Source organism: Argiope bruennichi, chromosome 1 (genome assembly GCF_947563725.1).
Source record: "Argiope bruennichi chromosome 1, qqArgBrue1.1, whole genome shotgun sequence".
NCBI classification, from domain to species: domain Eukaryota; kingdom Metazoa; phylum Arthropoda; class Arachnida; order Araneae; family Araneidae; genus Argiope; species Argiope bruennichi.
Genome location: NC_079151.1, coordinates 57,612,300 through 57,636,853, shown reverse-complemented (window position 1 = coordinate 57,636,853; position 24,554 = coordinate 57,612,300). Strand labels below are relative to the sequence as shown.

Here is a 24,554-nt window from a genome sequence, read left to right as displayed (position 1 = left end):
AAGGGATTAATCTAAAAAAATAATCATCCGGACGAAAAATTTCCAAATAAATAAATTGCCAAGATATATGATCTATAAGCAGAAATAAGAAGTTTATTCTGGCACTTAAGTCTTTATGTAAATTATTCGGGTACCATTTTACCACCTCTTGCGCCTGTCGAATCGATATATGGCATGAATAAAAAGAAAGGCGTTGTTTCTGGTACAGGTTTTTGCACTAAACCGAGGAATAAAACTCGCATAAAACGACGAATACCTGTACGTTAATTTCCTCATTTAGGAAGAAAGTGCTTTAACCTGGCCGGCATGGTAAGCAATAAAAAGGTACTGTTGTTAATGAATGAGTCAACGGCATCACGCAGGTTTAATGCTCAATAATTCAAATAGAGTTTTAGGAGCTCATAAGAACGCAAAAGGATAAAAGGATGCATTAAATAAGCTGGCGGAAATACTTTGATGGACTCTTATACATTGTAAAAATGTTCACACTTAGGGTAGGATATCAAGATATATCATTGTTCGTCATTGCAGAAAGATAAGACAAAATTAACAATTTAAAAAAAAACATTTTATTATTTAAATTGCATTATTTCTATCACTTTATTTATACAAATTAACAATCGTTGTTTACATAATAATCTCTATGTAATAATTAATTAAAAAATATTATCCTTTTTGACTGGAAAAACATTGCAAATATTTTGCGAGAAATAATTATGCATCTTTATACAACAGATACTATAATTCATGCAAAATAATTAATGCAATTTTATTATTTCACGTACTACTTGAAAAAAGTTCTCAAGCACTAATAACTATACTAGTATTTCCAAAAAGAACTTTTTCAAGAAGACTTATGCTATATCAATTCATTTAAGTCTATACCTTGGTAATAATCAACGACAATCCAGTATTGATATAGTTTAGCCCACTGGAATCTGGTCTGCTTTTGTGTTATGATCCTAGAACATCGCCGAGGCAAATGTTTTGAATACTTTCATGCACTGGCGCTCCTAGCACAGCCTGAGTTTGGAAATAGATGCAATTCATTGAGTTCCTACTCTGGAAATTCCTCAGTTTTCTAATCTAGAAGGAATTATAAATACTCAAGCTGTTTATATGCTAAAACTGACTGGTGAATAGTGTCATGTTTATACCAGCATTACATCTATTACAGACGAAGGCGTTAGTAAAACATACATTTATTCTTCACAATAAGTAGACGTACAAGCATATAAGTAGTTTTAGAATAACAACAAAACAAAGTGATGCCACTCAAGCTAAAAGTAATCATACAGAATTGTTTGCTTGCTTGCCGCAACAACATCTCCCATAATTGTTTGTTCCTAGTATACACTATTTTATATTCACTTTGATTACTATAGATATTACCACATCTAAGAATATCAAAATTCTTATAACTTTGAGATCTTGTTCTTGAATAAACATTATAATTTTCTTTGGTCTGCCAGAAATATTTCATTTTCTGACCATTTCTAAATTAGGAAACGAGTAGTGCATACTGATATAAAAATTTCGCAATACGATCGATCTTCCTTTGTTCTTTTCTCCTCTCTGTCTCTTCATAAACATGAGATAAATGGCAGCCAAAACATTCTAATTATGTCAACTCAACATTGTATGCATTCACTGTATAGCATAATACTTGCTGTATATGCTATGACACTCACTCAAGTCGATACTCTAGAATATTATGGTCGTGTCAAACATTACAATATCCTTTTGATTGTTAGTAATGTTTCATTTGCTGCCCATTTCTAAATTTACAAATGAGTGCTGTAAGCTGATCTGATTATTTCATAATAGGCATTCTTTTGGGATTTTTACTACCTGTTTTTGTTCCCGAACACGATGTGGATAGTCAAAAATAACTTTTAAGAGTATAAACTCATTGAACATACTCGCCAATACATATTTTATCCAAGTTTATAATATGGTAAGGCACAGATGTGAATCATTTCTCTTTGAGAAACTCAAACATCCATCTCATGCATATTCTTCAATTTTACTGTTTATCTATTCAGTCACATGAAATGTCAATAACTATACCATTCGATCATTCGAAAGCATGAATTACAAAGATGTAGCGTATAAAACATTGTCTATGACTTAAGTGATTTATCCGCTTACGGATTGTAGCTCTTATTGAATCATTATGTCCAAATTAAGAAAATGCAAAAAAAAATACATTCTTTAATTAGAGTAGTTAATGACCAAGAAATCTGTTCCCTTGTGAAAAAAATTATTTAGTTTCTTTTATGCCATTACGAAAAAGTTTTCTACTTAGACAAAAAGAAAAAAAAGAACTAATGAAAAATTAGCAAAATTGCTCGTTTTTATTCGAATACCGAAATCAAAGCCCTTTGGAGAATGATAAGAAAAAAAATCGATGAGAACTGCCATTTGCGATTCTCAGCTTCTAACCGCAATTTAAAACCAGCCGTTGGTTGCTACAAGACGAAGTACTTTTTACGCCAAGAAGCATTAGCTCCTAAACGTTTGGCGTGTTCCACATCATTCATGCACTCCTGTTGAGGATTGCGTGACTCACTTCCTTGATGGTAGTAACGCGCATTACAAGCAATTTCCTAAAAGCGGTTTTAATAACAAAAATTCACACTTTAATTAGCGCACTCAGAGGTGAAGGGGCGGAATGTGAAAAATATACAGTTGTGTATGTGTGATGTGAAAGTGAAAGGGTCAGCAACATGTTTGGAAGACAGATATGAATATCTTTCGTTACTTCGAGCCATTTTGATCACTGGATTGCTTTATAATTGAAGTGGTGATTACAGTAGTAAAAGGAATTTCCATTCTTAATAAATCCTTTATTTAGATAGAATTAGTTTAATATGTGTTTTAAATGAGGTCATTATTAGTTTTGGGCGAGGATTATTCCATGTTCCTTTTCTCCAAGGAAGCAATATATTTCTCGATTATTATTTTTAGAACAATACGATTGTAAATCGATATTTCCAATTATACACAAATCTTATATCTAGTAGTGATTTAAATCTTATATCTAGTAAGGATTTAATCCTTTAATCATGTTGTTTTCCTTATTATTAAATTAAATGACATCTGTTTTGTAAATATGTTCTCATATTGATTTTGCTAAGAGTTTATTCGGCACTCGATATGATTATAGATTGCATGTATTTTTTATTGAATTATAAGATCTACGCAGGGCTGAGTTTAATCGATTGGAGCGATTACTTCCGATTGGTGCCTTGGGCATCATTATCAGAGAGTGAAACTATGTTAAAATCCTTAGAATCAATTAAGTCATTATAGGTTAAAACCTTGGAATCAATATATATTTTATATCAAGTTATAAAATCTCTTTTACGCCCTAGATGGTTTGGTTTCTAGTTATCTTAACGTATTCGTTGCCCTGACTCATGTTTGCGGTTCACAATTTCTATCTAATTAAAGGAGTCCCTTCTCTAATACTTCTTAATTAAAGTAGAGAAGAGGTCATCCAATTAGATAGCAAGTATGAATCACTGGCGTGAATCAAATATCGTCAGCGATAGCCAAAGTTTTACTCTTTTATTTCATGTTTCTTTCCTTCGATAGAGATTTGAACTATTGATAGAAAGCGTCAGAACTCTAAGAAGATAAAATAGGCAAGAAATAAAACAATAATAATGTTTTAATAGAATTCCAGTCTCCTTTTTTGAACCAAACTCCTAAAAGTAAGTGTTAAAAATATGAGTCTGCATTATTTTTCTTTTTGATTTTAAGGCTTCTTTTTAATTCACTTCAAATTTAAAGGAGTAAACCTGCAATGTAAATTCACTGAAACTGGAGCTTACAAATATTCTTTCTAGTTGTATTCTATCTACCTAATACTGACCATGGATAAATCATTGAATTGATTTCAAATTTTAAGCTTAAAAATACGATGATTCAATGCGTGAACCAAACATAGACACTCCTGTTAAGGGGTTAATTTATTTATTTTTCAACTCCATTTTTATTAAAAATGAGTGCGTGATCTTTCATTAGTTGTCATTCATAGAAAAACTATTAAAACACTTCTGTTCGAAAATTCTATGCTACTGCAAGCGTTCAGTGATTATTTTTATCGTCAATAACATGTTCTTGCAAAACGAATATTTGGTTTACTTTACCACAACTACTTCTGCTTTGTTTGGTTGTTGACAAACTATGAAGCTGTGTTACCATCAATGAGAGTTTATATGAAAAATCAGCGCGAGTGTTTATTCCTTTACTTTCCCGTATATTTACAAAATATTAAACTTACCATGTTTAGCCTAGTCATATAATGCTAAATTAGAATGCATTTTTAATCTACTCCCTTTGATTAAATGAAACCAAAATTTGGAATAAGTGTACAATACTGGTGACAAAATCATTAGCTGTATTTCATCCATTTAGCAAGTTTCGTTTTCAAATTCTATTCATATGCAAAGGCAAAGGCTCATATGGGCAAGCTCTGCCGGATTTCTCCCATATTTGAACTTTTATTGCAAAGGCCAGATACCAAAATTAAATTACCTAGAAAACCGAGTTTTTGAATCATACTATTCATTGAAAGACAAAGATATACAATATATAAAAAAATTCGAATTCGGAAAGATTTTCAGCGTGATTTTTTTTAGCTATGTATATTTTGTATACAAAAAAGTAAAAATAAATTGAAATAACATTCTATGTCAGTGCAAAATTATATTCAGAAAAATTAAGGATTTTATTACATTTTCAGAGATAAATTAAAGATTACAGAATTAATATTAAATAGTGAATTTCAAAATAAGATATCCGAAACAAAAAAATATTCTTTGGTTTATTAGAGTAATCAATACTTATGTAAAAATGTATTGATGTGATCATTGCTTATATATTTTCCTTTAGATGGCGATGATGAAGGTAGAAATTCGCATTTCCTTTTCACATTGCACCTCTATCAGTACAGAGTGGAGAGAGGAGGCAAAGGAGGAGGTAAGTATCAAAATCACTCATTATCCTTTGAACATAAGCTTCTGTATCACATGAAATAATTACTTCAAATCTGAAAAAATATAATTAACTTTAAGATTCTCTTCAGATTTTTTGAACTTGTAATAACACATTCCAAATAATAAAAAAGAATTCACATCGTGCATAATTCTATTTATAAATAATAAAGTTTCGAAAGACTTTCGATATTTTTGGCTCTGTTTCTGTGTATGGAATTTTTATTTGGCTAATAGAAATATTAATAAAAATTTGATAATTTGCTCTGCCGTTATGGGTGTACAAATTACAGCCACTAGCATTTCTGAAGAACATCAGCGTAATCGATATTCAAAATACAACAATTTGGACCACAACATTACTTTCTAAAATCTATGATAGAATGAATCAATATTAGTTAAAAAAGTTCTCAAGTTAGCAATCAATATTCATTCTTCTATACAAAGTTTGTTAACTAATAACTAAACAAAAACAAAGGAAAAATCATAAAAATGTTTTATTCTAATGATTAACACAGTATAGTTCAACATTATCATAAATGTAGCAAAACTACTACTTTACAATATAAACAATCCGTATTATATGTCATAAACATTGTAATTATATAAAAACAAATACAATCAAAAGGGATAATATAATATTTCGTCAATAATTCTAATACATTAAATTGCATACCAATTCATTTTATCATTATCATATATTTATGAGATGAAAAATTGTGTTTCCTTTAATATCTAATGGCTAATACAAAGCATCAGCATATAGATTAAATAGTATTTATTTATTTATTGCAAAACTATTAAATGATTAAGCTGTATCAAAAAAATTTAGCGTGAAAAATGCTATACATTAAAAGAAATTTTCGTAGATAAAATATTTTAAAACTCACAAATCTTTTCTCTCTTTTTCTTTCCCCTTTAAATTTTATTTCGCTTTTCTGGAAGCTAAAATATTTTTAACAATCAATTTCATGCCTTATTTTTGTTGACTACCCTGCAGAAGTTCCTTTATGCAGTTGCTATTTTTTTTTATAAAGTATCTCTAATGACTTTGCATTTTTCACATTTAAGGATAGTGATATTTGCCTGCATCTTTCACACGGAAGAGCCAGGATTTTTGCTTGAAAAATTTTGTTTTGATAGACTTTAAATATTCCTTGGCCTGTGCTAATTCAGTTTTAAGTAAAAATTGCCTGTAAAAGAGCTTATTGCTTATCATTTTAATTTATTTTTAATCTCTACTTTGCTAAAAAAAATCGTTTCATCCTTTTATTATGGAATTAGTCAAGCTCACTTAATGCACGTCAAAGGCACTTCACAAATTAGTATTGGATTTCATTGAGATTCTTGTAGAAGAGGGAAGGCCATGACAAAAGAACTTTGATTAAAGTAGTGGCTTATTGGATGTATAGTTGGACGATACTACATCAACCTGATACTTTGCATCAGGTTGATACAGTTTATATATTTATCTTACTTGATACAAAGTATAAGGTACCGAAAACTGTAGCCGACTAAAATAATCGGGTACTGCACCTATTTTTGAATTCGACTGATATCAATTGATTCTACCTTGTTAACACTATGAGTATGCATGATATATTTTAACTATGCCTACATCATCCCCAGATTTTATGTCCATTGCCCTATATAACGCTCCCACCGAGAGGACTTTTCAGATTTAAGAATAAGAAGTTTCCAGTATAATGGATGGTCCTCGCCATCCGGATGGGTACAGAAATGCTGAGGGTCGGCTACCTCCTATTATAATGGGAAGTGCTTCCCTCGGAAAAAGTTGTACTGTGGTCTCTGAGAGCCCTTAGGACTCAACTTTACGGCTAACCTCAAAATAGTCCTCGTGCCGCTTCTAAACCTAAGTTAATATGACTGAACTAAATTGCTATTCTAGTTCAAAAGCATCATCTTATAGATTATATAATAATTTCTGAGAAAGGAAGAAATCATATTTCCCTAATTTATTATAAATAAATGAAAGAATCATGTGATTTTCAGAAAAAACAAGTAAGATAGTCCTATAGATAAAACATTTTGATGTGTTAGTCTATAGGTCAGAGTATATATTTGCGAGATTCTTATTAAATCAAATTATACTGATTGCAACAAATCTAATTTTTCATAATAACTGATTCAAATTTTTTATAACTGAGTAAAATAATCATATCAGTCTGAGAAAATAAACTTTAAATAATCATATAAAATTTTAAAATCAGTCATTTAGTTGTGCTAATCTGCAATTCAGACAGTTTGTAATAACTCAAATATGCCAATTTGCAATATAATGGCAGACTTAAGAATCTGATTAGATTAGAAACTAAATTAGTTGCAATAATCTTAATTAGTTTTAGTAATAACTAGTCTCAAATTTATTACAACTAAATAGAATAATCATTCAATTTTGAGAAAATATACGTTAAATAATCATGCAAAATTTAAAATCAGTTTAGATATGTTAATATCCATTCAACGTGTAAACATGAAATTCTGATTAGATCCGCAACTATATTAAGTGCAACGATCCTAACAGGTCTTGGTAATAACTGACAACTCGGAATGTACTGCAATATTCATTGGATATGCATAATATACATTATAATAGATGTATGCTTTATAGTAGGCTACAAATTGGATTTACAGCTATCGATCTCATCCACGAGTGGTTTGCAGCTCTACACTTGCACAATTCTCGGAGATTCCAAAATTGAACTATCTCAAAATGATACTTATTCTTTTCTCTTCCGTGGCACGTTATAATATCATAAGGTTTTCCAGATTTCTTTTGTATTCTTTTCCATGGCACGTTATAATATCATAAAGATTTTCCTGATTTCTTTTATATTTTGAATGATTTTTGTGTGTATCTATTGCACTAAGAATCAAAATCTAAATTAAACTTTATGTGATGCGAAGATTTTTAATCTAAACATGGTTGATAAACAACACGATATACGATTTTCCTAAAGATTCATTCAGTTATTTTGAATGAATTTTTGTTTGTAATAAGTACTTTAATTTTAGTTGTGAAACTTTTCACTCCTTTTAACCTGTTAATGCCCGGCATTTTATTCATTTCAATATCGCTAGTAGCACACGAATACTGTAGTATTGTATGACATTGATCAGTATTTGCAATATTGTATAATATAGTGTAATATTGATTAATATCATATAATATTGCACAATATAATACAAATTGTAAACAAGCTGTAGCAAGGATAAGGATATGCTGAAAGTAGTACTTTATTTCTGGTTTGGTTTGTTTAAACAGTCAATAAATGTATTTCTAAATTCCTAAATTATATTTAACTAGTTATATACTCAATAAGACAAATTTTCAAGTTTCATCACTTTGAAATTTTTTCTTTGATTTATTTTCAAAAATAAGGAATTCGGAAGAAACCTTATTTATATATATATATATATATATATATATATATATATATATATAAACTATCGATTTTTCAACAATTTTTCTAGAAGAATTAAAAATTATAACCTACAAAAAAATTTATAGGAATTTAATTTTATATCATGGTGTTTTTAACATGTAAAAGAAATACACTAAAAATTATTCTTTAAATTTAGTTGGGAGTTAATGGAATATTATGTGCAATGCAAATGCAAGTGAATTCTACTTATGAGTGAATTTTACTACAAAGGGAATTCTATATATTTTATAAAAATTCTTTTTCAATTTTGATGGTCTTTTAAAGTCTCTATGAAAATGAGTAAGCAATAATTTAGCTTATAAGTCAGAATCGAAATTTTTCTAAACATTGAAATAGTAGTTAACTAGCTTTTGGTTATTTTAACTATTTTAATTGCAATTGAAATTTTAATTATTTAATCAAGTAGATATATATATATTCAATTAAATATTTTGATTTGGGCTAAAAAATAAATTTTGTGTATATTTATTAAGCTTTCATCTCAATATTTACTACTTTTATATTGTAATAGCAGAAAATATATTTGCATATAAATTCATCGAAAACATGTGATATTTTCTGTAAATAATATAGATCAAACAGTTTTATTGTCACTTTTCTCTGATTAATACTAACCGCAAAAACATAGGGTATTACAGATAAATGATATATACTAAAGAGTTTTGGTGAAATATAATTGTTTTACTATCTGTTTTGCCTGATCAGCACTAATCTGCTAAATCGATTTCAGTGGCGGGCGGTCGAAGCCGTCTCCATCTTTTCGATCTGGGCAGTTGCGATAAGATCTCCACCAAACCTCGAGACGGAGGATGCTTGTCTTTATCAGCTTTAGGAAATGTTATCCTGGCCCTCTTCAATGGACAGAAACATGTGCCTTATAAGTACGTATTCAACTTATACCACTGTCTTGCAACTGTCATCAGTTCAACCACTTTTTTAACGAATGAAATCTAAAGCCCCGTCCACAAATAATGCATCGAAGAAATCATCCATAAAAGAAATAACTGATGACGGAATTGCAAGAGAATTAATTGGTTACATTTATATGGATTATATGCTCTCTATACAAAACAAATATTAGTTGAAGCTTTGTTTACGTTTTAAGTAATGTAGTTGATATCATATCTTCTTATGAAATTTAAATTGGGCGCAAATATACAATAAGAATTCAACAACTATACATACATTTAGTATTCGTTTCAGTATCTCGAGAATATCACTTCTCGACGATTCTACCTCGTTAAGGGGTGAGCCCTTTAAAGAATTCTTTGTGATTCTTTGACCTTGATTTCCGTCCCATTCGATACTTTTTCGGTCATTTTTTTTTCTATACGTATATAAGTCCCGTGCTATTTTATTTTAACTCAAAATTGCGTATTGATTATTTATATGATTAGTTCAAATGTCAAAAAAGCTTTCAGGTGTGACTAGAAGAATATTTTGTATAATATCAAAAAACTTGATCGAGATTATTTACTTTTGTTAGTCTCCCTCTTGTCAAAAAATCCAATAAGGATTTTAAAAAACTATTATTTTAAAATAAAATTTATTATTATTTTTTAAAAAACAGCGAATTACCAAATTTTAAAAACAGAAATCATCTCTTTAATCGTCATAATTTATTGTTCGTTACTTTTACAGTACATAAACATTGCTCTAAAGTATTTTTCTGAGAATTGATATCTTTTACCGACGATGTTACGAGTTAACAGCAATTTTTATGCCTCCAAAGTCTGCAAATAATCCGATTTCATCTTATTGTTAAATGTAAGCATCGCCTTCTTCCATATCTCCTCTCATTCTTATTTTGACGAAATAAACGCTTCCTGACACATGCGTAAAATGCGAAGGGATTTCAAATCCGAGAACGAACAATAGGTAATTTGCAGCCCAAAACTAAAACAGTTACAACAAAAACTATTTAAAAGGCAATTATAAATATTTGCAAGATTCAATAAAAGCATATTTTTCTGTAATGTGTTTAAAAAACAATCTATCTAAAAATGTATGAGCTGGAATCGGATATTTATTGCATGTATGCATTATTAAAATTGATTACCTTCTAGCAATTAGAATTCAATTTTTTTAAAAGCATTTCAAAAATAAAAGAAATCAATAAAATTCATTCATAAAAATTAATTCATCAATAAAAAAAATTCATTTCTAGAAATATTAAAATACTTTATAAAAGGAAGAATTAATTAAACTTAATCAATATCATTTTCGAACATGCATAATACTATATATAAAGTCATCATGGCACGCATTTTAGAAATAGTTTGTTTCTCAACAATGGCAATTTAAGTTAATGTTGTTGGTTATTCTCCGTTTGGCATCAGCGGTAAATAAAGGAATTTCTAGCATGTAAGATATTAAGTAAGCCTAAAAAAGAAATTAGTTTTTATAACAGTATTAAATAAATTCACCTATGTAGGAAAGATTTTTAATTCTATTAAACCATATGCTGCATATCACATCATGCCCATGTCATTCCTTAGGGTGAACAGACTTCAATACATTACTAGCAATATACAATAAAGCTTTTACAGCTTTGTGTAAAATAATACTATTTAAATAATACAAGGTATTTCAAAGTTTGTTACATTCCAAATTAAATTATAATCAAAGAATGATGTATAAATTGTGATGTTCAGCTCTGCTTGGAGCAATGAAATTGAATCATTTAAGTCTAAACCAGAAAGCTCCTAACCTATTTACCACAAACATATTATAAATTTATATTATATTCCCTCCAACATACCTTGGAATAAAGTAGTTTAATTATGATATGCATAATGTGATTTGTCCTGTCCCATTCTATATGGTAAACAGCATACATTATAACAGGAATGCTTCTGTATAATGCAATATTTAATGAATTGCCAGACATGCCAATTTTCCGATTGACCAGTGTATTTTGCGAGCTAATTTAGTTTATTTAAAGGAAAGGAATAAATTTTAAAAGGATTCAGAATATTCTCTAATTTAATGAAAAATTACAAGATCTTTGATATTTTCATTAAAAACATGGATAATAGATATTTAACTGTGGAAAAAATTTAGAATGTAAGCGAAAAACTTTATATTTACATTTGATTGCAAAATTTTGCTTCTTGCTGTTGCTTTTATATTTAAACAGCATAAAAAAGGGTTTTTTGTCACTATGACTTCAAAAAAAACTATATCTTCTCTAACTATGTACACATTTCTTCAGAAGAAGCAAGCTTTTTTTCTTTTCTTTTTTTTGCTTTAGTTTTTATGAATTTAATTTGTAAAATCCAGAGTCCATGTTGAGTACCAAATATGACATCAGTTAATTAATTTACATCATTTAAATTTATTACTAAGCATTCACGCAAATTTTTACACAAGCATACAAGCATAGATATTAATTTCTAAGCCATTAATAAAGTTTAATTTGAGGGCTTAACGTTCACTTTTAATTAGCCCTCCAGCTCCTACCTTCTCTCCTCATAAAGTGCTGTTTGTACTACACATGCACATTTGATAGGGTCTGATATTGGAAAAAAATATCGTTTTTGATATTATATTACTAAGGTTTATACATATTAATGAATAATTTTGTAGATGGAGCATATGACAGTCAATTTCTTGTGATGAAAACGTATCCAAGATCGAGACATGAAATGTAGGGTTAGCAAGAAATAAGTTACCCACTTCAGAGGGCTCTAAAATGTGTTCTATTGGTCCAAATAAGATAAAATTTGAACTACAAATTATTCAGATGATCGCTTTACATTTATTAATTTAAAAAAATAGTACAAAAATTCGCCAATAGATGGCGCTATAACACAAATGCCATTTATTTGCATATATTGAAAATGTGAAACATAATTTGCGTTACAGCGCATGTCTATGGATAAAAAAAGAGACGGGTTCTGCACGAACATTAGTTTCTTCTCTGTTCGCCATGCCTACGTTGCAAGAAAAAGCGCTACTGGTGATATTGTTCTATCAGAATCAACAAAACTCCATTGCAGCTCTAAAGAAATTTCGTCGTATGAAGCAGATACGAAGAGGTTCAATGTCTCCAGGTGCCCTATGCAAGATGATGCAGAAATTTGAAAAAAAACTGGGCAACTTGGCATTCTTCCAAGTAGAGAACGAAAAAAAAATCCGCATCGAAAATGTTGCGACTGCGCTTGTTGAAACCAACAGTCAGTCGCCGCATAATAGTGTGAGTTTGCCAGTTGTTTCCCGTGCTCTGGATATGCCGTATTCAACTATACGAAAAATCTGTAGATGCTGCAGATTTTGCATTTTTATCCGTACAAAATCAAGTCTGGGCACCTGTTTCAGGACGGGGACTTAGAGGTCCATAAAACTTTTGCACTTCAGTTCCTTGCTCGAATGGTGGTTGACACAACTTGGCCATGGAACATTCTGTGGAGTGATGAGGTCCATTTTTGCCTCAATGGGCAAGTTAACACCCACAACTGTCGAATTTGGGCAGAGAAAAACCCTCATGTTATCCAGGAACAATCGCTTCATCCTGAAAAGGTGACAGTATGGTGTGGTTTTACAGCTACCTTTATCATTGGACCGTATTTCTTTGAAGAGATAACTTCAAATGGACTCCAAACCTGTTCCTTCACAGGACAACGGTACCATGATATGCTGAAGGATTTTGTAATCCCAACTCTTCAAACAGCGTTCATGCCTTCAATACATCATTTCCATGCAGTATGGTGCACCACCTCATATTGATCGTCGTGTAAAGCGATTGTTAATACAGCATTTCACAGAAGCATGAGTTATCAGCCGCATTTCCCAATAGCATGGCCTCTCACCAGACATCACCCCTTGCGACTTTTGATTGTGGGGTTATTTGAAGGACAATATCTACCGTCAAAGGCCATCATTTCTATTAGATCTGAAGGGCAATATTCAGGCCAATTTTTAACATTCCGGCAGACTCACTCCGGTCATCTATAGAAAATATGGTTCTCCGATTAGAGCATACTGTTGAAAATGAAGGAAGACATATTGAGCAATTTTAATTTTACTTTATTTAACAATTATAAACCATATTAAATGGTTTTATGTGTATTACAACGCCACCTAACGGTGAATTTTTGTGCTAATTTTTTTTATTTAAAAATGTAAAGCGCATCATCTCAATAATCTGTAGTTCAAATTTTATCTCATTTGGATCAATAGAACGCATTTTAGAGCCCTTTGAAATGGGAAATTTATTTCTTGCTACTTGTATTTATATTCTCTTTAAAGTTACTAATTTTGCATTTGTTTTATAATTCAACAATAATAATAATTTTTAAATAATATATGTAACGATATTTTAATAATACGATATTTTTCTTTTAATATTTATAATATATTTTTAAATAGAAAATTTCTTTCATATTTTATATTTTCCGCTTAAAAATATCCATTGCTCAGATTTAGTACCTGTCTAATCCCTTAACAAATATTCAGAAAATAAAATCTAATTAAATCTAGCAAAAAAAGTCATACAAATTCCGAAAGTACAGTTCAAACTGGAAAAAAAGGAAGGAAAATTACACAGGAATGGATAAAATAAAAAGTAATTCAAATGCACTCGCCATCTGCATCGGAAATAATACGGACTTGAAAAATCTATTGTCACGTGAGTTGTTTTTAACTTTGAAACACATTTCCCTCATTTCCTAATTTCCCTCAACTGAATTGACACTTGCCTTAAACAATGAAATAAATTGTGTATGATCACCCATGGGTATCATTTTCAACGGTTTTTACCACAGGCACAAACATTGAAAGGGGAATTCCTGACTCGGAACAACTCTTTTTCGCAAACTATCCCCCGGCGATTATTTTTTTACACTGAATATTTTATGGTGAGCTGAATACAAAAGTAGAAAATTATCATAATGGAAACAATTTATACTGTGTGTGAGTCGTTAAATTAAATTTTCTAAATCAACAACTAGGTGAATTAAAGTATCTTTCTCTAGAAAGATAGAATATCGATTTAGAATTTAACTTTAATTCTAATAGAATAATGTTATTTTTCGATGATAATAAATTTTTTTACATCAATTATAAAGCATAATTGATTTCTCCTCGTTTAAAAATCGAACCTAAGATTAGAATAACTTTTAATGCAAAGAAATCTATGATAAAAATACGCTTCGAATAATTGTTAATTGTTTAATCACGCTTTAAACAATGGTTAATGAATGAAAAGAATACGCTTCAAGCAATACCTAATCTATAATAAGAATATGCTTCAAACAATGCCTAATCTATAGTAAAAATATGCTTCAATTATTCTTAATTTATAATAAGAATATGCTTCAAACAATACCTAATCTATAATAAGAATATGCTTCAAACAATACCTAATCTATAATAAGAATATGCTTCAAACAATACCTAATCTATAATAAGAATATGCTTCGAACAATGTTTAAATAAGAATATGCTTCGAACAATGTTTAAACAAGAATATGCTTCGAACAATGTTTAAATAAGAATATGCTTCGAACAATGTTTAAATAAGAATATGCTTCGAACAATGTTTAAATAAGAATACGCTTCAAATGATGCTTAATCTTTAATAAGAATATGCTACAAATAGTGGCTAATCTAGGATCTGAATAAAGCTTCAAACAGTGTTATGTATGAATTCATTGTTTTACTTTGATGTCAAATATTACTTAGCTTCAATTATAAAACGTTATTATTTTAGGGTTTTTTTGATTAAAGGGAAATATATTCTACTTTGATTATTTAAAAACGATTAATTAATAAAAAAACTTACACTAAGCAGCTTAAGTATAGTTATTTAATTATTGATTTATAAATATAAAATTAAGTTTATTTTAATTCTGTTTGAAAAAAAAATTCATTTGGCTTAAAAGATTCTGTAAAATTATAGAGAGTTAATTATTGTTAGCAGTGCAACTTGACTAATTTTAAATACGAACTTTTCTCTCTCCCTGAATTTATTAATAATTCGAGTTTGTTCCATTTAATTGACTTGTAAAATCTGTTAACAACTTTTTGTATTTGAATTGTTTTTACTATTTAAATTTTCTGTATTTGATATCCTTAGTGATTGAAAATAAATAATTTTAAAGGTCCTTACATCATTCGTAGACAAACTGATGCGCAGTGCATTCAATAAAAAAAGCAATAATGTTAAAGTCTTAAGAATATTTTGTTAAATATGATTCCGAGGACCTTTTTAAAAATATAAATTTCATAATCCATCAGAACATATGACATCAATTGATTCATAAAATAGTATTCACTACTTCATTGAAACTATTTTTTCTATTAGATGTATACACTTAATAAATAACTGCTTAGAAATTAGGTATTGGGACCCAATTAGGCCGGATATATATATATAAACCCTGTTTGCCTTAAATATTACAGAATTATTGAATTGATAATATAAATTTTTAAAAGTTTTCAGAAGCTTTTTTCTTGCATGTATCTCTATTTTCATGTTTATTTCATTTCTTATAGATATGTGCTAAAAACTACACTTTTCTCCGTTTAGTTTACAGTAAGAATTAACTTAGTTTTTCATTTGAGCTTTCTAAAGGTGATGGTAACACATTGATAAAAACTAATTTTTTCTCATGTATGCGTAACGTACTCGTAAAAATGAAATTTTATTTTTTTTATTGAAAAAAAAATTGTTGCAAAATATGCTTAATATATATATTTTTTTTAAATTGATTAAAAATAAAAGCTTAATTTACATGATAAAAAATTAGTAACTTTGAAAAGATGATTTTTTGAATTTTAAGATCATGTAAAATTCATTTGTGTACGACAAATATTTTCCGGTATCATTGCAGGAAAACGCAAAAAAAAACTTGCATAATTTTTGATTCATTAAATTTTTTAAAAATAACATATCCGATATGCACATTATAACCCTTCAAAGTATATATGTGCCACATTTGTGGTTCTAAGTTATTAACCTGACGAACACCAATACACGCATATATGTGCACACACGTTCGCACGCAAACACATACACACTTATACACACACTTCATCTTTATTATAAATAAATATAACGATACATATAAATCTTCATTGCCATCTTCAGATAAATAATCATCGTTCTTTCTTTTGTACTCATTTTCTGTCCTAATTTATATCAACTCGAATTTTTGGATAAATATAATTTTCATTACAGTTCCATCAGATTACAATAAGCCTAATTCTGCTATATATAAACCAAGTATTTCACGTGGTAAATAATGAAAATGAAATCATGAAAAACACTAGCATTTTCCTCAATTACAATTATTTTCATTCTTTCTTTTACTTTTTAAAAGTACTTTGAACTTAAAAGTATGTGAAATTTTTGAAAACATTTTAATTTACCGTGCAGCGATCAATAGACCAGAAAATAAAAAGAAAGAAAACACTCGCCCGCGCCTGTGCCTGGCCTATCTCAGCTCAACAAATACCAGGCTGAGCCGCCAAAGCCCTTCTACAAACACTCCCGAGGAACGCCGGAATTCTTGACATTATCTCTGTCCGAACACCAAACACAATCGCATTCAAGAGTGAATGATTCATGTCCTTTAGAAGAGTTTTTACTTGGAAATTGATTACACGCGCTATCTTCCAGCTCCAGAAAGGGCCACCTTATAACAAACTAATTACCCGATTTTCTCAACTGGAAGCATTCTGCGGTTCGGCTTGTCATCAACTGCTAGAGGCTGCTTCCTTTTTTTTTAATGTGAAAATCCTGCTTCCTTTTTTTTTTTGTGTTATTATTATTATTACTATCTTCATTCAGCCACGAAGCATTAATTAACTTATATTATAATGATGATTGAATTTGGCGATGACTTGGCACTGGCGAGAAAAGTTGTAATTAAATTCGCCAGTCGCTTAAAGCAATCTCGCCGATCCCAAGGCTAGAATGATGAAGTGTCAAAGGGGGGATCTACAGGTTGTAAAATTAATAAGATATTCGTTTTATCAAAAGGGGAGGGAGGTGATGCTGATTTAAAGAATTTTTCATAAATGCTTAGAGATATTCTGAGATTGTTTTTTTCGAATGCAAATTAAAGTAATACACAAAAAAGCATCGAAGAATCTTGAAAACCATCGATAATCGTTGCATTTCTAAGCCTGAAAGTTTGATTCGTTTATTTGTGATGAAGTATTGCATAATGTGGTCCTTTTAATTAATCAGTTTACTTATCACATAAATTTAAAAGTCCACATTTATCAAAAAGTAGTAAAAACAGAAATTAACAAATTAAATAATAATTTTTCAGCATTGTGTAAGCAATAGCCCATTAAAGGCCAGATCATATACCTTACAGGTACCATAATTTGCCACGAAATAAATCACAAAAATAAAATTTAGCATAAAGACTAACATTTAATAATGCTGTTTCATTTAAATAAAAAATAAATTTGTATATTAATATCTTATATATTATGAATATTAATGTCTGAATGATGCAAAAAATATGAAACAATATGATCGTGCTATGCTTATTGCCTAGTAGAAGCTCAGGTACTCGCAACAAAGATAATTAATTAACAAAAAAGTGTTCAATACATAAATTAGAATTAAAATAAGAATTCAGGGTGCATCATGTATCTCTTATTCATTTTATCCAATTATATTCATCTAATAGAGACAAAAAAAGTATCATCTTCTTACATACATTATAATTAAACGACTCATTTCTTTATGACCTTGGCAATAAAAAATGGTATGAATTACGTGCCAACCAAAAGTTGAGGTTAGTGAATAATTCGCTTAAAAAGCTTTTAAGAGCAGGTATATAAAAAATTACCATTGCATCAGAGGAATTGAATTGAAATTTATAGCAACCATTAATTCCGGCGAACCATTTGGTCGTCATAGGCGATTGTTGTTCAACGTGCCGCTCATAGCTAAAATACAGTTATTAGATGAGGAGCTATTCATTTTTTTACAGCAATAAGAAACATTTCTATTATTTATGTTCTGTCACACCATCGGAAATTATGCAAAAATGATGCAATAATCTTGTTACCTTGTTATTATGTTTGTTATCAATGAATTCTAGTTTCTCAATAATAATAATAATAAAAATATATTTTCATTGTCAGTCTTTCTAAGCTCGTTGACTTTTAAAGTTGTTCCATAATTCTGAATCATTGTTCTTACTGACTCTGAAAAAATTGTTTCTTAGCACGAACATGTAGATATATCACATTTAGCTAATAATTCTGTATCTAAATGGCCATTTCAAATAAAGACAAATAAACTTCAACAAATTATATTTAAATAATAGATTTAAATACGGATATAGATATTGATACGGTCATATAGCACCGTCGATAAGGTCATATGCTAAATGACCTTCCTGTTTAAGTTTGATAAGAGGATATAATAACCACATTACGTAGAACGTATACAAAGTTTCAACTAATATGCGTTTTGTATATACAGCATTTCTTTTATCACTTCATTGTATGATTTGTGGAAGGGGTTTTTAATTCCTTTCGTTGAAAAGGTAGTTGAACAGCTTTCTTTATTTTATTTAGCTCATAATTCTGTATCTAAATTACCATTTCAAATATAGGAAGACAAAAAGGGTTCAAGAGATTTAATTCAGATCACAGATTTAAAGATCCAATAGCATTCACAATACAAAATGCAACCAGCATTTAGAAATATTTTGGATATCATGGATATCATTTCAGCTTGCCCTTTTGTGTTGGGATTCTTCTACAACTACAAGAATCACATATATCTGAAAGAGCGCAACTTTTATTAATTCCGCTGTCATCGAGCCTTGTTTTAATGGTCCGAAACGAACTAATTTTCTCTTTTCTGCCCCTAGGGAAAGCAAACTGACGCAGTTGCTTAAAGAAGCGATGAGCTCTCTGACGTGTCGAGTGGCCATGATAGCTCATATTTCATCCCAGCCAAGTCACTACTCGGAAATATTGGGCACCATCCAGCTCGCCTCTCGAGTGCACAGAATGAGGAGAAAGAAAATAAAGGTGAGCTGCTTCTTTTCTCGCCTCTAAGTGGAAACAGGATACATGTAAGACAGAGTGCCATCAAGCAGATGATCATCTGCTCAAGAGTAATGTCTTCCGTGCTCACGATTTCTGCTTTATTTTTTTTTATAAACTTTGGACCACGTATCGACACAAAGTACTCTAGTTGGTCTTAAAATAGAATCTGGCTCAAATTTTCTAAGCCTCGAACTCGACTTTTAGAAGTTTCGGATTTCTTAAGAGTTTGAATTTTTGATGAAGGAATTAAATCAAAATGATCATAGAGAAAAGTATAAGATTTTTGAATAACAATGTTATTTAAATTTTTAATGTGTGATTGATTAATTATAGCGGATAATAAAAATAAGCAACTGTCCTTGCCATTGAGAAGAATGAGTATTTTTACTTTTCCTCTGTTGGGCTGCGTTTTTTTAATATAATATATTTCCATTATTTCATCTTCTAATATAAATGTTTCTATGAAAAATCGAAGACAATGTCAATATTCACCTGTGAATGTCGACATTTGCGAGATATCTCTCTATTACGGTAATATATATTTGAAAACACTCTAAACGTACATGGCACAAAAATTGTTTTTGTTACTTATTATCGTTATTAAGTAGCAAGAACGAGTTACTTCGATAATGATAATCGTTATCGAAGTAACTATTTATAGCCAAATATAAATAAATCTCAATATGATCGTTTCAAATCACTTAAAGTAATACAGTTGCACTTATTTCATTGCTTCATTTAGTTGCTTAATGAAACTTCAAAATTTTATTCGAAATGTTCGGAAGTGACCTCACTATGTCACCGAAATCTTCATTCATTCAAAGGAAAGAAGAAAAAGAAATCATGATTATAGAAAAAAGCATTAAACAGAAAGTTTAACCGAGAGCATAAATAGGTTTGACCGATGCCAAATGAGTAATCGTTATGACACACCTATGAAAATTCATCACATTTTTTTAAACTATTATCGCAGAAAAATGATTTTTGCATTGTTTTAAAACTCACAAAAATATTTTTTTAAAAGCTCAAGTTTCATTTTCGGGTGTTTTTTTTTCTTTAATTTTAATCAGTTTTTTAAATTTAATTTGATACATAATCTGTTATAATGTTTTGATGGAATTCAGACTCATTCAATCATATGCTTTTGCCAATGTTAAAATTAAGAAAAGAAATGACTTCTTTGGACATTAACTTCAAAATGAGATTTTCATCTCATCTTGAATAATAATCTTGATGAAAAATATGGTAGCCAAAAGCGGTTAGTATATAATGTTTACCAATATTTATATGTGGCAGACTCAGTTCTGCCGATCGTGTAAAGCATGCGTACATGAAGAGGTCGAGCATAGAAGTGAGCAATCGTTAGTGACCCTAAAATCATTAATGCTTTAATTAGGCAATCGTTAATGATGCAAAAGAACCGATTTGTCTTTATTTTACTATAGACCATTTGATTTCGTTAATTATCACTACGCTAAGATGCCAATTCTTAATAATTACCAAATGTGTCATGTATTTTAATTAATTAAATAGCAATGACGAGTAATAATAATTTGTTATCAAAAACTGTTATGCACATTATGAAAAAAATAGTCAAATTATTAGAAAAAACAATTGTAATCAAAAAGATTGCACTAAAAAAACCGTTAATCGTTAAAATAATTAATTTTTTTTTCGAAATTTCTCATAATGAATCCTCGGCCTCCCTACTTTAAAAAACAAATGATACTAATACAAATAGAAAAAGATATTAAATAACCTAAATTAAATTTAAGATTAATAAATGTGAACAATTAAAAATTCATAAAATAAAACAAACAACAGAAAAAAAAGGAACTTCATTGAAAATCGATTATAAAAATTAAAATCATACTACCGAAAAAATTGCTAAATAAACAAATTAACCATTATTTTAACCAACAAAAGGTTTATTCACCAAAAACGATTAACAATTGCACGATGCGCAATGGGATTCACATTTGAATAAACGCAAGCAAATTAATATTTATAATGTAAACATGACTTCACTTCATTCAAAAATAATTCAGTACGAAAACATCCCCTTCCAAAAGCCGCCTCATAACAAACCACTAATCCGAACGCATATCACATCCCTCATCACAAAACTACGCTTCTCATAACTTTCTCCGATATAAAAATGCCTATAACTCACCAACCCTTTACCTGTCGCCCTCTTCTGAAAGTGGGATAGTCCACTTACGGAAAAATCCCCATTTGTCTCGGTCTCGCTTACAAATTCGATAAGTTTGCCTTCCCCGGCTTCAAAGTGCAACATTCATTTTCATCACGGGTCACCACTAATCCGCCAAATCCATCCATCTCCTATATTTGCTCTCGATTTAATGTCCCAGAATTCCTTCCAATTCCAATGATCGTAATGATGATGTATAAAGACAAGGCGTCGGAATCTGTTCAAACAACACGACTCCGTCTCCGCTGATTAAAACAAACGGCTATCTGCGCCATGCATAAAATATGCTTCGTTTATCTGGAGCCCAGCCGCGTAGTGGAGTGTCTATAGATCATCAGCGGGCAATATTTGACTGTATTTAATTAACACCCCAACTCAAGGAAATGACTCGCTGGGTGTAATTTATTCACGGTAAAGTCGACCATCTTCGGTAATCGGGCAAGGGGAATTCGCTATCATTTCCATTAGTGGTAAACCAGCGATTCGTTATGATATCGAACGTAATAAAAGTTAATGCGCTGCCGTTGTCCGGATTTCCTGAAATAGTAATGACAGCAGATAGAGCAGAAAGTCGCGGAGTGAAAACTTCACCCCTTCCAGGCTTTGGTTATTATTCTGTGAAAAGGAATAAGAAGAAATTGGAAGCGCGTTATCGTGAGGCTCTCTGTAAAATGGATACTGAAGTGATGGATAAAGTAGTTAAAGTTGATGAGGAAAGTTAGTCAGAAGCGAATATGGTTTAACATAATATGTTTTTTTTTTTGGTGTAAATTCGTTCAAATTATAAAGGAAGTTTTACAAAGATAGTTAACTTTAATTGTGGTCCAATACCTAATTTTTAAACTTTTCATTCTAGGCGTTTATTTTCCATTGGTAAAATTATTTAAATGATGTAAGGAATTATATTTTATGTTGTTTAAATCAGTAAATGTATTGCAGAAAAAAATGTGCCTAAATATTTATACAGTTCCCATGGCGTTATTACTCATATTTAGTAAAATAATCTTGGCAGAATAATATTTTAAATTTAAAAAAGCTCCTCTCTTTTGAGGATAAAATTGACCGAGTTATGAAATTTTTAGTTTCATTATTTTAAATCAATCAACATCCATCTGGAGTAAACAAAGCACCTCCATTCGTGGATCCTGCCGGAATCGATTGTGGAAATGGTTTAAAATGACTTAAAGTAATGAAGTTCAAAGCTTCATAATGGTAAGTTTTACTCGCAGAAGACTGAAACTTTGTTTATGCTTAAAATATTAAAATGTCAAATATATTTTACCAAATAAAACTAAACAATATAAAAAAATGGACACAAAATCTTTCCTTAACTATAAAAAATTACAGTAAAAATACTATCATAACTTGGTATACGGTTGTTTGCAATATATTGTAAATATGCTTATATATTTTTTTAATTAAATCACTTAACATCAGTAAATTCCATTACTGATGTTAAGTGATTGAGAAGAATCTTTGTTGCTCGAAGAATGTCAAGACGGTACTCCATTTCTCTCTAAGTAATGTCCAGTTTTTCGGTTGCCACACTGGACACAGCATCATCTGTGAGCCTAATTTGGAGATTATCAGAGTCGTCAACTAGCTTGTAAACATTGTTCTTTATATAACCCCAAAATTAACTTTAAAAGAAACAATCGATGTGAATTTATGGAACCAAAGAACAAGTTGCAAATTTACCTTCAATGGCCCTTTTGTAATATTTTTCTGTATAACTTTTTCGTTATTTTAAATCTTTCCTCCGATTAAAAAGTATATTCCAAGTCCCTAATAGATTAGAAAGTATTCTTTGACTATAATGGACACCCTGTATATTTTAATCTCATAACTTCAAGCTTTAAATATTTATAGGTTGGCATAATGCAAAAGAATAATAAAAATTCTTCTCGGGTCTTTTACTTGAATATTCAGATAAACTAGATTAGCAAGCGCTTTATAAATATTTATTTTATTTAAAAGATAAGTTTTCAACAGTTCAAGTTAAAATAAATTTAAATAATACTAGTATCAAAATAATTTTGAAAGATGGTAATCATTTTTAACTTAAATTTCCTTTTTAACTGTTGGTTTAGTGAAGCACTATATATTTATATATCAGCCAAACATCAGTTTCACTCATGCTTAAATGCTGTCTGCCGACTTGAAAATGATGTAGACATGGAATTCAAATATTAGCTAACGGCAGAGCGGATGGCTAGGTAGCTTATATGAAGGAAGAGGAAGAGAAAACATGTTTGCAAAAATATAGGAATTTAATCATACAATTATATTTTATGAGTAAGTTTACTACAATTATTCTATATCTCTGACAGCGTTGTCGTCAATATTTGTGCCCTTCCAGACTATATCTTTTGGGCACAAAGACACGCTTTTTGTATTGTTTTTAGAAGTGATAAAGGGTACTTTTTTAAAAATAAAACTCTATAACAACTCGCATGTCAACATTCTTTGCAAATAAATAACAAAAATAACATTCCAGTTTTTGGGAGAAACTAGATTTCTTCAGTAATAATTTTTTATTATATGCTATTTACTTATTGTTTCACTTTAACATAATTCTTTCATATATATATATATATATAATAATTTTTCTTCGCATTCTTGAATTTTTTGCAAATGGTCTTCTAGTATTCTTTCAGCTGAAATAATCACATGATAAAATTACAAATCCCTTAACTTTTCCAATCGCATCTTTAATAAAACACCAAACAAACCATGATCCTGTGTTTGGGAAAATCAATCAATCAGAGCTTCATGAAACAAATTAAATATCAAATAAAAACCTACATGTTTCTTACCATTTAAATATTCACCTAAAAATAACAC

General features: G+C 29.8%; 1 protein-coding gene across 5 annotated transcripts in view; it reads left to right on the top strand.

The window, feature by feature from the left end:
- Positions 1-24,554, top strand: part of LOC129956775 (kinesin-like protein KIF26B) — a 617,661-nt gene that overhangs the window by 587,964 nt on the left and 5,143 nt on the right. For all 5 annotated transcript variants that reach the window (XM_056068736.1, XM_056068835.1, XM_056068924.1 and 2 more), the window contains 3 exons: positions 4,903-4,989; positions 9,201-9,351; positions 19,318-19,480. In XM_056068736.1, the coding sequence (XP_055924711.1) occupies positions 4,903-4,989; positions 9,201-9,351; positions 19,318-19,480 (401 nt within the window). The remainder of the gene's footprint in view (positions 1-4,902; positions 4,990-9,200; positions 9,352-19,317; positions 19,481-24,554) is intronic.